This window comes from Panicum virgatum, chromosome 2K, assembly GCF_016808335.1.
Source record: "Panicum virgatum strain AP13 chromosome 2K, P.virgatum_v5, whole genome shotgun sequence".
In the NCBI taxonomy this organism is placed as follows: Eukaryota; Viridiplantae; Streptophyta; class Magnoliopsida; order Poales; family Poaceae; genus Panicum; species Panicum virgatum.
This window is the reverse complement of record NC_053137.1, coordinates 37,472,861-37,488,624: the sequence shown is the minus strand read 5'-3', so window position 1 is coordinate 37,488,624 and position 15,764 is coordinate 37,472,861. Positions and strand designations below refer to the sequence as shown.

At 40.3% G+C, this 15,764-nt stretch overlaps 1 protein-coding gene across 4 annotated transcripts; it reads right to left on the bottom strand.

Moving 5' to 3' along the window:
- Positions 1–41: 41 nt before the first annotated feature.
- On the bottom strand, positions 42–1,710 carry LOC120674679. Of its 4 annotated transcripts, none has more exons than XM_039955818.1 (4): positions 1,320–1,710; positions 655–660; positions 497–572; positions 42–283 (listed from the first exon to the last, which is right to left on the bottom strand). In XM_039955818.1, the coding sequence occupies exons 1-4, from the start codon at positions 1,493–1,495 to the stop codon at positions 62–64; spliced, it is 480 nt and encodes a 159-aa protein (XP_039811752.1). In that variant the 5' UTR covers positions 1,496–1,710; the 3' UTR covers positions 42–61. The 4 variants fall into 4 exon arrangements, 2 of the variants coding, with proteins under 2 accessions (XP_039811752.1, XP_039811756.1); XR_005675158.1 differs by having other exon boundaries at positions 120–283; positions 655–709; XM_039955822.1 differs by lacking the exon at positions 655–660.
- Positions 1,711–15,764: the final 14,054 nt, after the last annotated feature.

Here is a 15,764-nt window from a genome sequence, read left to right as displayed (position 1 = left end):
TGTTAGATTTGTGATCCAGCAGATCATTGATCATACAGAGATGCAGGAGAAAGTTGCGGTTTCAGTTTCTTTCTTTTTCTTCTTTTGGGGTGTTCACTCCTTGCTGGCCAGAGAGGCAGTGACCACTAAACTGGGCCTTTTTTTCACTGAAAATTCTCAATCTATATATTGAATACAGCATCAAACGTAAGTTTAAATCCTGTACAATATTTTTTATCAAAGCAGCGCGCCCCAACGCAGCAATCGCCGATGAAGAAGCAGCCCTCCCGTGATCGCCCCAAAGCTTGAAGATGTAGAAAAATAGATTTAATTCCATGGTTCTGTTTATTTCAACTTTAAACTTTAAATGTTATTAGCAGTATCAAGCAAACAAAATTAGCCTTTTGTACTGACAAACATATAAAAATATGAAAAGATTCTAAGAAGTAATCTCTCATTTGCTGTCCTAAATATTAATACAGCTGCACATGCAAATTAAAGATTTAGATTTGCTTACCTGACTGATCAAGACCAAACCGCAACAACTATATCCAATCAGTAGATCTATCCAAGGCAATATAGGAACTGTGATCCTGCACATGATACAGAAAGAAATAGGGAACCTTCATATTTGATATAAGAAATTCCAATTCTGATAAGGTAAGAGACACAAACCTCAAGCTGTAAAGAAAAAGAGAAGAAACTGCTGAATTAATGATCTGCACAAAACCTGCATATGCATATAAATAAACTAGAAAGTACCCTGTTGTGGCTGATGAGTAAACAAATCGAGTACACCTGAAGCTATACTCAAATATTTGAGCCCACGTATTAAAATAAGCAGAATTAAATACTGATCCTCGTATGTAAGAAGCCTTTTGCCATGAATTAGCTCAATATGCTAAAATTTGAGGTTTAGCTGCTCCTAACATCAAATAAAATCTCTCAAGAAATCCTGTACATTGCCATAAAAGTGACAAATTTACAGTATTTACAATGCTTGTCCTAGCTTAGTTCATTGCACTCAGTAATGGCTAGTAGTACTACAGCGACTCTGCTTAGGCCAGTCCTTAGCTTCTACTAATACCATCAAAGTGATAAATTGTAAAGCACGCTACTCATCCTCAAATTAATTGTAAAGCACGCTACTCATCCTCAAATTATTAGAGACTTTGGGAATCAATTTTGACTGAATCGATGACTACCGCGTTGCTGAGCTAAGTGGCACACATTGATCGATCGATCGGGAAGTATGAACATGCAACGTATTGCTAGCTGGTGCAAAGAGATTGAAGAAAGGATGCACGAGGCGAAGCAGGCAGAGGAATCAGCAAGCTTACATTGCCGGAGGCGAGCGGGAGGGGTGTAGTAGAGCGTGACGGGATCGGCGGGAGTGCACCCCGAAGAAGGTGCAGATGTTGCGGAAGGTGAACCTGACGGTGGCGTTGAGCGAGGCTGTACCGCACCCGCTCGGGGATCCCCATCCACCTGCCGCCGCCGAAGCCGTCCTCGTCATCGAGCACCAGGCGGGGCCTCGATCCACCGGACGGATGAGTGTCCGCCGGCAAACATGGGCTGCCACCCCACCTCCCAGGGTTAAGACCGTATGGCGACCTTCGGGCGGGAGCCGATCTGCCGCCACGCCGGCGAGAGACGGCCGGGGGCCGATCCGCCGCCACGAATGCCTCCCAACGCACTGCTAGAAAACGGACCATCGGTGCAAGACCAAAGTACCGGCTGCTATTGGTACCGGTTGCAACACCAACCGGTACCTTTAGTCTTGGACCAATCTAGTGGAGGACAATTGGCACCGGGTGGTGGTTCCAACCGGTTCCAATGCATCAGTATAGCTACCGATTTGAACCACCACCCGGTATCAAATGAAAACGGCACTATAGGCACCGGTTGATGGTAATAACCGGTTCCTATGGTGATGAAACGCGACAGCTGCCAGGAGCTCGGGGCTAAGGCACCGGTTGGTGCCTTGACCCGGTGCTATTGAACAAAATTTAGCACCGGGTCATTGAAACCAACCGGTGCCTTTGGCCTGAGCCTATAAATACCCCAGCCCCTCCCCCCTCAAGCTGCTGTGAAATCACTGTTCATGGCAGCTGAGTGAGGTGAGGGGATTTTTTGCTTTTTTTTAAAAAAAAAAGTTAGTTATTTTTCTTTATAACTTAGCAATTAATTTTTAGAAACAATTATTACTTGATTTAGTTTATACATGTGATAATTATTTTTATTTGTAGCATCTTATTGTAGTTATATGCGTTATCAATTTATTTGATATTTGAATACTATCAAATTATTGTATTTATATGTTTTATTAATTTATTTGATAAGTGAATAGTATTTATTTATTATAGTTATATGCATTATCAATTATATAAATGTATTGTTATAAATTGGTAGTATGAATAAACTATTTGTACAGTACAATGATGTATATAAATGTATTGTGGACCCAGATGAGTCGGCAATGGATGTACATAGCCGACTGGCGTTTAAAGGAGTTCATAGATGACGTGCATGAATTCATAGAAGCGGCCGAGAAACACAAGTATGGCGGTTTCGTTCGTTGTTCATGCAAATTCCGTAAGAATGAGAAAGATTACGCATCATCAAGAACCATCCATAGTCACTTGTTCAATAGTGGTTTCATGCCGAACTACTATGTTTGGACCAAGCATGGCGAAAGAGGAATTGTGCTGGATAATAATGTAGAAGAAGAGGACAGGATTCCTGACTTTGCAGCCAATTATAATTCCTTTTTCAATGACACTGCAATGGGTGAGCATGAAGAAGATATTGAAGGATACGTTGTAGAAGATGATCTTGGTCAGATGCTGCGCGAACCTGAGGAAGGTTGCGAAACAGAAAAGGAATCGAGAGATCTGAAGCGTATGTTGGAGGACTACAGAATATTGTTGTACACTGATTGCAAACAAGACCAAAAAAAAGTTGAGTACCACATTGGAATTATTGCAATAGAAGGCATCAAATGGTTTGTCTGACAAGGAATTCGAGGAGTTGCTGAAACTTATAAAAAACTTACTCCCTGAGGGTAACACCTTGCCGGAGACAACATACGAGGCAAAAAAAAGTTGTTTGTCCTTTAGGATTAGAGGCACAGAAGATATATGCTTGTCCTAATGACTGCATCATATATCGAGGTGAGTATGAAAATTTGGATTCATGCCCTGTATGCAAACGCATGCCGGTATAAGATCCCTCGAGATGATCCAGCCGACGTTGAGGGGGTGCGTGTCAAGAAGAGGGTGCCTGCCAAGGTGATGTGGTATTTTCCTCTAATACCACGTCTGGAAAGTTTGTTCATGAACAAAACGAATGCTAAATTGATGCGATGGCACAAAGAAGAACGTAAGCAAGACAATATGTTGAGACACCCCGCTGATGGGTCGCAGTGGAGAAAAGTGGACAGAACATTCCCAACATTTACAAATGATGCGAGGAATATAAGATTCGGCTTAAGTACGGATGGCATGAATCCTTTCGGTGAGCAGAGCAGTGGCCATAGTACCTGGCTTAACTAATTATGTCTTGTAATATTTTCTATGAACATTATTAGATTTCTTATGCAATGAATTGAATTATTAGACAATTAAATAATTTATTATGCAATTATTTGATTTATTATGTAATTATTTGATTTATTATACAATTAAAATAATTAGTTATGCATCTAAATGATTTATTATGTAGTAATTAGAATTATTGTGCATTTAAATGATTTATTATGCAATTATTTAATTTATTATGCAATTAAAATAATTAGTTATGCATCTAAATGATTTATCATATAGTAATTAGAATTATTGTGCATTTAATTGATTTATTATGCAATTATTTGATTTATTATGCAATTAAAATAATTAGTTATGCATCTAAATGATTTATCATGTAGTAATTAGAATTATTGTGCATTTAAATGATTTATTATGCAATTAAAATAATTAGTTATGCATCTAAATGATTTATCATGTAGTAATTAGAATTATTGTGCATTTATTAAAAAAAAAGCCTTAGGTACCGGTTAGAATTGTCCAGTTAAGTATATAATTCCAAATTGTTCTAAATTGAGTAATTTATTTGTTTCTCCTTAAGTTTACGAGACAACAACAAGGAACTGATTGGTGCGGGTACTACGTATGCGACTACTTGCACATCATGACTCCATGCAGGAATGTTACTGATGAAGGCACGAGAGTACGTCCAAACCGTTCACTAGTATATTTTCATAATTGTACTAACGCACATGATGTTAATCCTTTTTTTAAAATGATAGATGTCTCAAATGGGGGATGAATGTTACTCTACTGATCGGATCAACGCCGTGTGCGAGCAGCTCGCCGGATTCATTTTGAACGAGATCTTGGATCCTAGAGGCGAGTTCTACCACGACGGTCACATCCATAGAGGACTTCCATCTACCTCCTGAGGGGACCAGTAGTTGGACTACAAACATGACTTGTACATTTATAAATATTTTTAAACATTATGTCTTGATGTTTGTAAATTTGTAAATATATTAGTTCATCTAATTAGCTTAATTATATGCTCGCATTTCACTTTTAGTTAGTTTCAAATATTCTCTGAAAACGAACACGAACGACCAATGAACGTATAGTACTGTAGAGGTTGAGTGCGTTTAGCAATTATAAAAAAATAAATAGTAATAAATATAACAAACAAAATTGGATTTGGGAAAAAATGGAAAATGTCATTGGTATCGGTTGAAAAGACCAACCGGTACCAAAGGGCTGCCACCTTGCGTCAGCGTGGCAGCCTCTTTAGTACCGGTTGGAAAGTCCAACCGGTACCAATGGGTGCCTAAGGCACCGGGTTAAATACCCGATGTCTTAAGGCGAGGCCATTGGTCTCGGTTGGCGGGAACCGGTTGGAAAACCGGTGCCTAAGGCCATTTCCAACCGATTCCCATAGCCCGTTTTCTAGTAGTGACGGGAGCGTCGGACGTCAGGGAGATACGCGTCCCGTCCTCCTTGCAGGGGCCGCAGTGCCGCACGCCGGGCGCGCCAAGCCCTCCGAGTTCACCGTCGGGAACTAGAAACCCTAGGTGCCGGGCAGGTTGCAGACAAGAAAGGTTGGGAAGAAATGAAAATAAAGGAATAATAAGAAAAAAGATAAAAAATAGATGATATCATAAATAACTTTTTCTATATTATTACCCCTATACTATCTAGATATACTACCTCATACTACTAATCAATATTTCAGCAGTATAGATAAATCTCGACTGTCCGATGTTTATATACGAGTTCTTTTTAGATGGTAGTATATGGTCGTATTGTGCACCGTAAAAGTCCTCAATGTACTTTGCAGACTTATTGTGAGGGTTCAGGGCAAAAGGTTAATTTTTCCAGTCTTCAATTTTCTTTGGAGCAGATTGTCCTGAAGTTGTTAAAACCCGAATCATGGCCTACTTGGAAATTCATAACGAAGTGCTAAAAGACACATATTTGGGCATGCCTACTGATGTAGGGAAGTCATCCACAGATACCTTAAATTTTTTGCCGGAGAGGGTTTGGAAAAGAATTAATAGTTGGACTGATCGACCTTTAACCAGAGCTGGCAAAGTGATCTTTTTAAAAGCAGTTGTTCAAGCAATTCCAACATTTGTGATGAGCTTCTTCCAGATACCTGCAACCACAACCACTTGTGAAAAGATGAGGAAGCTTATTGTCCATGCTTGGTGGGGTGTGGAAAATGGAAGGAAAAAAATGCATTGGCGTTCATGGGAGTGGCTTTCTTCTCCAAATTTTCTTGGTGGTCTTGGTTTTAGAGATCTCCAACTCTTTAACCAAGCAATGCTAGGCCCGTTAGGGATGGAGACTTTCAGACTTATCACTGAACCGAATCTTTTTGTGAAAGGGTACTGAAGGGCCGCTATACTTTCCTTTCACTGATTTTTGGCATGCCAGCTCACCTAGGTCAGTCTCTTACACCTGGCGCAGTATTCTGCATGGCAGAAAGCTCCTAAAGGAGGGTCTATTTTGGACTGTTGGTAATGAAAAAAAATATTCAGATCTGTGAGGATGGGTGGGTTGTGAACGAAGTGCATGGGCTTGTGTCTCCTATTTTTATGCCTATGCCGTCAAACAGTGGATGCCCTTGTAAACCCAGTGACTAGGCGGTGGGACTATGACATGGTCAATGCTTTCTTCCAGCCCGACACTGCAAGTAAGATCTTGCAAATTCCTTTGGGCGGAGGGGAGATTGAAGATTTTGCTACATGGCCTCATACTAAGAGCGGGTACTTATTCTGTCAAGTCTGCCTATAATTTCATTTACTTGTTTCATTGAAGAGGCTGCTCTAGAGCTGGAACGGTGTCAGAGTGCTGCAAAACAATGGCAGAATCTATGGTCTGTGAAAGTCCCAACTAAGATGAAAATTATACTATGGCATGATTGTCTTGCTACAGGTTATCAGCAGCAAAGGCTCCATATATCGGCTACTTCTGATTGCTGCTTCTGTGGCCTAACACTGTTTTATTTGTTATGTGCCAATTTGCTGCTTCTATCTGGAAAGGAGTGAAAAATAAGTTTGATATTCATCTTCGGAGAAAATACATGATAAATGAAAATCAGTGGTTGTTTGATCTCCTAGACAGATGCATATGAAATACAAGCAGTAGTGGTTGCTTTAGTGTGTTGGCATATTTGGGAAGCCCGAAATGAAGTGAGAAATTCTCATGCTAAAGTATGCCCAGCAACAATAGTTATGAATGTGATTGCTTATGTGGAGATGATTGCTACACATTGCCTGAAATCAAGTCCACCACTGAGGTGTGCAGCCCCCAAGCAAATAAAAAAAAGAACGTATCAAGTGCAAACCAATCTCTCCGTGCAAACTATAGAAACTCCAATTTGAGTTATTGGATCAACATCCAAGGGGTATGGGGGATTGAATAATTTTACAATCTGGACCCACCCTGGGATTGGGTAATCACACTTTTGCAAATCCCCCTTCCCACCTCTCTGCGCCCGCCACCGTGCATAGACACCACACCGGCTGGATCCAGCCTTGGCGGCCGCCCGCCTACTCGCACACGCCGTCCTGCGCGCGCGGGCACCGTCCCACGCCTCTTCTAGTGAGTGAGTAAGAGAGAGAGAGGGGAAGGGGGGCAAGATCTTGCCGGCGCCGTGGATCCGGCCACCCCGATCAGCGTGGATCCAGCTGGACGGAGTAGGAAGGGGAGAAGAGGGCAAGGCGTTGGGAGGGAGCCAGATCTGGCTGCCGCCGTCGAGCCCATCCCCGCCGCAGCCGTCGAGCCGAGCCCGTCCCTGCCGCAACACGTAGGGAGGGGCGCGCTGGCGCCTGCCGTAGCCGCCACAGGGGAGGAGAGGAGAGGGAGGGGCGGTAGAGAGAGAGATTGGAGAGAGGGGGCGGCGCTGGATGGGGAGTGAGAGAGGAACGTGGACCGAGTGGGTTAGGGTTAGCATCTCGTTATATAGTTGATTGCGGTAGTGGGTTGTGGGCTGGGCCTAATTTTTTGAGGCACACGTCTTATACATGTCCGCCTCCGTAAATGATTAACTGAGGTGGATATTTTAGTGTATCGATAAATAAAACAACTACCTCGGTTAATCTATGTTGCGAGGCGGTTTTTTAACCGCCTCGGTTAATAAGAAATGACCGACTTGGTTAATGCAGGGTATTAGCCGAGACAGTTAAATATCGTGACAGCCTCTGAGGCCATTTTTAATATCGCGGTTAATATTTTTTTGTAGTAGTGGTTTTTCGTAAATCCTTTTGGGGCATCATCTCACCTCAAGTTGCAGATGCACTTGCTCTACGTCATGTTGTTGTCCTCGCGCTTGATGAAGGTTTCCATAGTGTGGTCTTGCAATGTGATTGCTTGGCCTTAATTCCGAAGATTAATGCACATGTTAGAGATAGAACTACAACATGCTTTTTATAGTAGCTGATATCAAATCTTTGGCATGTAATTTTTCTTCTGTGTCTTTTGTTCATGTAAGCCGTAGTGCTAATGTGGTGGCTTATGTGCTAGCTCAATCGGGTGAGCATTCGGGGGCTTACGTGCTGGCTCGATCGGGTGAGCATTGGGCTTATTCGATCTTCGGGGGTGTCGTATATTTCTAGTTGCTAAAATTGTGTACCCTGAACTTTTGAGTGAACTAATAGAGCCAATTTTAACTAAAAAAATATTTAAAAAGCAAAAAAGGATGACCATGAGCAGCACATCAAGGTTGGCTTTTACCATATTACCATAAAATTTGAATGAGCAACGTGAATATTGACGCTCGGAGCAAGTGGGATGGTAGCATGTTTTTTTGTTTGTTTGATGACTTGTCATGGCAGGTTCTGACTAGGCATCCTATCACAATGACATAAAGTAGCTTTATATCATGTCATGCGGCAGAGATTCTTTTAACCCGGAGGGATACAGAATTTTTTTTTGACAATATCTTTACATTCAAAATTTGCAAATACCGATACCGACCGGTCCAATTGAGGGGTAACTGCAATTGAATCAACACATTTATTCTACTTTAATCTTTAAATCCTAACTTTTTCAACTTCATCTATTGTTCTTCTTACGTCTCTACAGTGCTTGAGGGCATTATAAGTAGCCTGCTGACCCAGAACAACCCTAAATCTACAAGTTCCGATGGGATCCCACCCGAGCTCGTGGTTTTAGGTTTTTGCAGCGTCTTTATTCACACCGGTCTGACCTGTTTGCAGAATCGGTCTAACAGGCCTGCGAAGAACTTCGCCGGTGAAGATCGTTTGTGATCTGCGCGTGCTAGCGCTTTCATATGTTGACCAGATTTGCGTCAACAAAATATATCCTGAATACAATGGCTAAGGACAAGATAACACAGAAAACAAGAGACACTACTAAAAAAGGATTTTTAGGGATATATAAAAATATATATTTTTAGAGGAGGGTTCAATACCCGCCCCTAATTCTCGACGCTAAAAAATCAATTTGTAGAGGTGGATAATGTGGCCACTTCTACAAATGTATTTGTAGGAGCGGGCGGGTTAACTAATGACCCACCCCTACAAATTATTTTCTAGAAAATAAAAAATAATAAACAAACTTGAAAACAACCAAATAAAAAAGAAAAATATCCCAGCTAACTAGTCGCCACCATAAGCCCCTCTACTATCGAGATACAATTTTTTGATGAAATATGCACACTTGTGTAAACCGGGTTCCAACCGCTTACCTCAAACCTTGCATGTATTGTTCTTTCTACCATATTACACAGTCACTTGTGATTCTATGGGATATACTATTATTCTATATTAACTCTGAAATGGATTTGCATGGGCAGGTGAGGCCATGACTTGTCTCTACAAATCCATTTCTAGGAGCAGATGATGCCATCACCCGTCCCTAAAAATATTTTTCTATTTTATTCCAAAAATCCATTTAAATCTTTAAATAAAGTAGGACAAATAAGAAATGTGAAACTTTTATACTATCGTTATTTTGAACTATAGATACACAAAAAAATGTGCCAAACATATTTCAGTGTACATAAATGTTAAGATTGTGGAAATTTGAAAATATGACTTGAGTTGTATGAGATACTATATAGTCATTGCCATATGTACATCACAACTAGCCAATGATCTTGTGGTACTAAACATTCTTAAATGAACAATGTATAAACTATAAAATTTTAGATCTTATCACTAAAACTTTGATATGGAACTACTCTACATTCTACGTCTAAGGTTGTCTGAAGACAAATCAAAACTTGTAGATTTTAAAACTAGAGAGTTTATAATATTTTTTTGGACTATTAAATGACCTTAAATAAAAAATTTGTCATTTAAATTTTTTTATCTCTTCAAGCTCTACAATTTTGATATAAAATTTATCTTCATCAGAGATCATATGAAAATGTTATGATTTTTTCTTAAAAATACTTGTATGATAGAGTCATGCCATAACCCGTCCTTAGAAATCATTTTTAGGATGATGGTCTCACCCGCCTCTAAAACATGGTGGCCCTTCTTGGGACGCGTGATGCTATCATCCGTCTCTAAAAATGCATTTTTAGGGGCGCGCCAACTGTTACAGTAGCTCCGCTCCATGTGTAGGAGCATGTTACCTTTTGATCCACCCTTTAAAAAATAGGATGTTTCTATAAATCGTTTTTGTAGAAGTCAGAGATGAGATAGCTTCTGTCACAGCTGCATGATGTAGCAACGAATTTTCGAATCACTTGCCTATAATACAGATCGATGATGTCGAGGTTCTAGTTGCTGGAACGAGCTACCTTGTTGCCTCTATATACTTGAAAAAGTCTAAATTACTCTTCTAAACTATAGCTAAAATTTAAATAACTCTCTAAATTATTGTTTGGTTCACTTCCCCCAAACTATGCACTTTGGTTCAAATTAACTCCTAATATATTTTTTTTCCTTTTTCCATAAATAGGTGGAGTCTTAAGCTAAAATTTTATAAGATGATAGTATAAATGATAACACATCTTAGAAAATGCATCATAATCTTTTAGCATTGTTTTAATAGGTTAAGATATTTAATAATAAATTAATCATTTGAGTTCAAAATTATATGAAAAATAATGATGAAAAATTATAAAAAAATTTAATATGTATTGTGATGCCCACTACTATCCTAGAAAATTTGAAAGTAAAATTCAACTTGTGTCTGGAGAAATAAAAAAGATAAATTATATTATAGGATTAAATAGACTAAATTGCATAGTTTAGAGGGTATATTGAACTAAGTTATAGTTATAGGGGGTTATCCAAACTTTTGCTATAGTTAAAGGTAGTAATTTAGACTTTTTCCTATATACATCCCAGCATATGAGTATTGGCATTTACCAGCGTCACCGCTAGGTAGGTGTTTCTAGGCAGCGGAACCCACAAACGCCAAGGGAGTTATTTCTTACGTTACCAAAAATTCCGCAAGCGCACAGAATACTGTTGTAGTATTTTACATGGGAGTATTCCAGGAGTGTTGATTTATATTTTCACAGGAAAGGCAACAGTTAATAAATAGATAGTTGATGAACTAATCACTACTAAAAAATGATTTGTAGGAACGCCCCAATTTTTTTAGGGGTGGACCAAAATGTCAACAGTTGCTATAAATAGAGCGGGATTACTGTAGCATCCGACCCGCCCCTAGAAAAATATTTTTAGGGGCGGGTGTGACCCGCCCCTAAAAATGAGTGTCATTTTCAGGGGTGGTTCATGACGTCACCCGTCCCTAAAAAGAGCATTTTTAGGGGCGGGTGACGCCATGAACTGCCTCTAAAAATGGTGGCATTTGTAGGGGTGGGTCATGGCCTCCCCAGTTCCTATAAATGCATTTTTAGGGGCGGGTGATGGCATGGCCCGCCCCTACAAATGGTTTCGTACAAAAAAAATTTATAACTTTTTCATATGATCTCATATGAAGTCAAACTTTATATCAAAATTGTAGAGAATGACGAGACCTAAAACTTTGTAGCTGATAACTTCTAATGGTCCAAAAAAAATAGTATAAGTTCTCTAATAGCTATAACTATATAGTATCTCATATAACTCAAGTCATACTCTGAGGTTTTCACAATCTTAACCTTTATATACACTGAAATATACTTGGCATATATTTTTTTTATTTCTATAGTTCACAATAATCATAGTGTACAAGTTTCAAATTTGTTTAATTTGATTTGCTATATGTAAACAATTAAATAATTTTTTGGATAAAATAGAAAACTATTTTTAGGGGCGGGTGGTGGCATCACCCGCCCCTACAAATAATTTTTAGGGGCAGGTGATGGCATCACCCGCCCCTACAAATCAATTTCAGAGTTAATGTAAAAGAATAGCATACCTCACAAAGTCACAAGTGCTTGTGTAGTGTACTAGTAAGGAAGGTACGCGCGAGGCTGGAGATCGGCGGTTCGAATCTCAGGTGATGAAAGTGTGTTTGTTTCATAAAAAAAAATCGTAGCTTGACACTACAGGGTTAGTTGTGGTGGCCGGTGGGCTAGGATAATTTTTTTCTTTTTTATTTTGCTGTTTTCGATTTTTTTTGAACTTTTTGATTTTTTGGACAGGAATTTGTAGGGGCGGACCATGGCATGACCCGTCCCTAGAAATCGATTTTTAGGGGCGAGTGGATTACCTGCCCCTGAAAATGGCATTTTTAGCTGCAAAAGCTGTGGCAGAACCACTTTGAATTACACCAGCTCAAGTGCGCTAAACATCTTTTGAGGGTGCTTCAAACTAAGCGCACTTCAACCGGTATAATTCTTGGTCTGTCGAGTAACATCCCGATGCAACCACTGAATATCCGATCATAACACAAGTATACAGCCCGCACGAAGGCGAGTCAGAGATACAACATTCCACAATATTTTACATCACATAGATAAGGGGTGTAAATTACATCAGAGTTTTAAAGCTAATAAACTGAAGTTCTAGCTTGTGCAGATTTATTCAAAGGATACAGGAAGGGTCCAACCCTAAACTAAGATTAGTTTAAGAGTTTTGCAGCGAAAAGTAAAATACGATTGTACATAAACGTCGTAGGGTAAATGCCATGTTAAGCCCAAAAATGACATCATTCAGCCGAGTCATTACTGATCGGGGATGGTTCTCACTCCATAGACCAGCCAGGAGGTAGAGTACTAGGCCAAATTAGATTATCTAACTGGTCTTCACAAATCATACCTGAAATTAAAGTTACAAACAAAACTGAGTATGATAATACTCAGAAAGACTAATCTGACTAAGGGTATATAATAGTTCTTTAACTAGACATGCCAGGCTTGGAAAGTGATGAGGACATGACACCTTCGGATATGACCATTGATTACTTGGTGAGCTCGTTTCGATATTTGTATAGTAACTTTTGGTACAACTCACTTAATTCCATATGTACATGTCTCTATTTGATTGAAGGTACAATTGTGTTTCAAAGTGCAAGCTCATCAAAGTCCAACATTCGGTTCGGCAGCCCAACAATGCTTCTTCACCCTTGAGACCCCGGCCCAAATAGGAGCATGCCTCAAGGATGTGGACAACACCTTCGGGATGGCCCAAGACGTCCTCCACCTTAGCCACCACATTAGGAGACCAGCAAGGGCGCCCCAGCCAAGGTGGAGGCCCAAATCGATTTGGCTTTGTTTCAGTTTCGGACTTCAAAAACATCTCGCACTAAAACGGACGCCCAGGTTGCATACGAAGTTGGATTTGGACGTTCTTTATATGGTTGGAAAGATAATTTCAAGACGTTTCGAATGGCACTAGTTTCAAGCCCAAATTCATCTGGAGTCGACGGGAATCGTCCGATGAGAACATGACACCTTCGGATATGACCATTGATTACTTGGTGAGCTCATTTCGACATTTGCATAGTAACTTTTGGTATAACTCACTTGGTTCCATATGTACATATCTCTATTTGATTGAAGGTATAATTGTGTTTCCAAGTGCAAGCTCATCAAAGTCCAACATTCGGTTCGGCAGCCCAACAATACTTCTTCACCCTTGGGACCCCAGCCCAAGTAGGAACATGCCTCAAGGACGTGGACAATACCTTCGGGATGGCCCAAGACGTCCTCCACCTTGGCCACCACCTTAGGAGACCAGCAAGGGCACCCCAGCCAAGGTGGAGGCCCAAACCGATTCGACTTTATTTCAGTTTCGGACTCCAGGAACAGCCCGCACTAAAACGGATGCCCATGTTGCATACGGAGTTGGATTTGGACGTCCTTTATATAGTTGGAAAGATAATTTCAAGACGCTTCTAATGGCACTGGTTTGAAGCCCAAATTCGTCCGGAGTCGATGGAATTCATCCGAACAATTTGACGTCCAAAATCTGATCCGGCGCTGCGACGCCGTCTTTCGGTCTTTGGGCCTTGTATCGTGTTGGAGCTCATTAGGAGTGCATCCAGAGGGTCTTGCACGACCCTAGAGTCTTCATAAATAGAAGCCGCCACACCATTAGGGTTTGAGTTTTGCTTAGATTAATCTGTCAAGAATAGTTTCACCATTCATCGGTTTGTGAGACCCCAACTCATGAGTTTAATCATACATCTACAATTTGGTTGCGTTCTTTCTCGTTCTTGCTTGTGTTCTTTGATTCGCAGGCAAGGATTAGCCTTCGTGGCGAGGTCAACCGGGCAGCACATAGTTGATAACCAGAGGAGACGTGGTGCTAAGGTTGCAGGGTTCGGATCATGTTGATCTGAAGCCGGATCGGTGTGTCGCTCTCCGTCAAATCGTTGTTTATCCCCACCTGACGGAAGATCAGGAACCCATGTCCCCATCAAGTGGTATTCAGAGACAAGTTTATTGTTAGGTTTACATATATCCTTTCGAGTGTTTTCTGTCTTTTGTCCCATAGTCCATCACCATATTTTTTTCCTACCCTACAACCATCCGCGCCATAGCCTTTGCATATTTCAGTTTCAGAGTTCGTAGTGTTGAGTTTTTGTCCAAGGTCAAGGTTTTGTTGCTAGTTTAGATTGTGTTTCAGTCTAATTTGTGTGATCCCTCCTTTATTTTCTATAAACCTTGCTATCACCATCCACTAGATCCACATGTTTTGTCCATATAACATCCTGATTCGAATGTCTTCCATAAAACAGTCAAAACTTTTGCGTCCGATCACGAAAAGGTGCAAACTTTATATCTACGGAGAACTACAAAAAAAATTAGATCCGTTTCATCCTAGGCTTGCTAGGTTCGCAAAAGTTAGAATTGCGAAATTCAATCAGAAAACTGAGTTTCGGGGCTGACAAGTTTGGCATGCATTTGAGAGCACAATTCTGATTTTGTATAGACCATATGTTTTATCCAATTGAGCTCACATTTTTTGCGGTTTGTTCTTGTGTGCTCCTTCCTGAAAAAATATATATCAAAATTATAATAGAAAAAAGGTTGAGAAAAAAATAGTGAATGAAAAGACAAGAAAAGAGGAGCACATAAGCAACAGCCAATAGCTTTATTCGTTTGTGGTGTCTTTTGCCTTGTCCTTGTTCGTTTCTACCTTTCGTACTTGTTTCCCTCTCTTGTTTATCCCAAATTGGTACTAGAAACACGTATAGACCAGCAACTAGGACAAGTGTTTTGGACATTTATTCAATATTGCTATCTGTGATTGACCTGTGTGCCACATACAAATATTTTTGTTCCTTTTGTGCCATCCAAGCTCCATATATACACTTCATATTAGTACAGCAAAGGACCCTTGCAATCTTGGTTCCACTCCCTCTTGGTAAGTATCACGAACCATCCACCGGTTGTACCATCTCTTGCTTTGTGTTGTTAAGAACCTTGTAAGAGCTTGGTAAGACGCTTCCTTTTGCTGTGTTGAGAGGCACCACTATCCACTTTCATAGCAGTTGATAGGGATCATCCTTGGTTGTCCTTTCTCCTATTACTAACTTTTTGCAGGACAACATGAGTAATGTAGCCCATCAAGTACTCATTTCAGAGCAAAACCAGTTCAACAACTTATTCCAAATATACTTTGCTGTGAAGGAGTGGCGTTGTCGTGTCATCATCGACAACGAGAGTTACAACAACCTGGCAAACTTAGAATTGGTTGAGAAACTTGGCTTGATGACAAGACCACACCCTTATCCATACTACATCCAATGGGTAAATTCTTATGATAGGATAAAGATAACTGAAATTGCACATATTGAATTCTCCATTGGTTTTTATAAGGGTAGTTTAGATTTTGATATTGTACCACTCCAAGTATGTTAGTTGTTGCTAGGCAAGTCTTG

Coding starts and splice junctions, on each gene's coding strand:
- LOC120674679 (XM_039955818.1), bottom strand. CDS start 1,495: ATGACGAGGACGGCTTCGGCGGCGGCAGGTGGATGGGGATCCCCGAGC. Junction 284..496: donor GTTTGGTCTTGATCAGTCAG/GTAAGCAAATCT, acceptor TACATCTTCAAG/CTTTGGGGCGATCACGGGAG.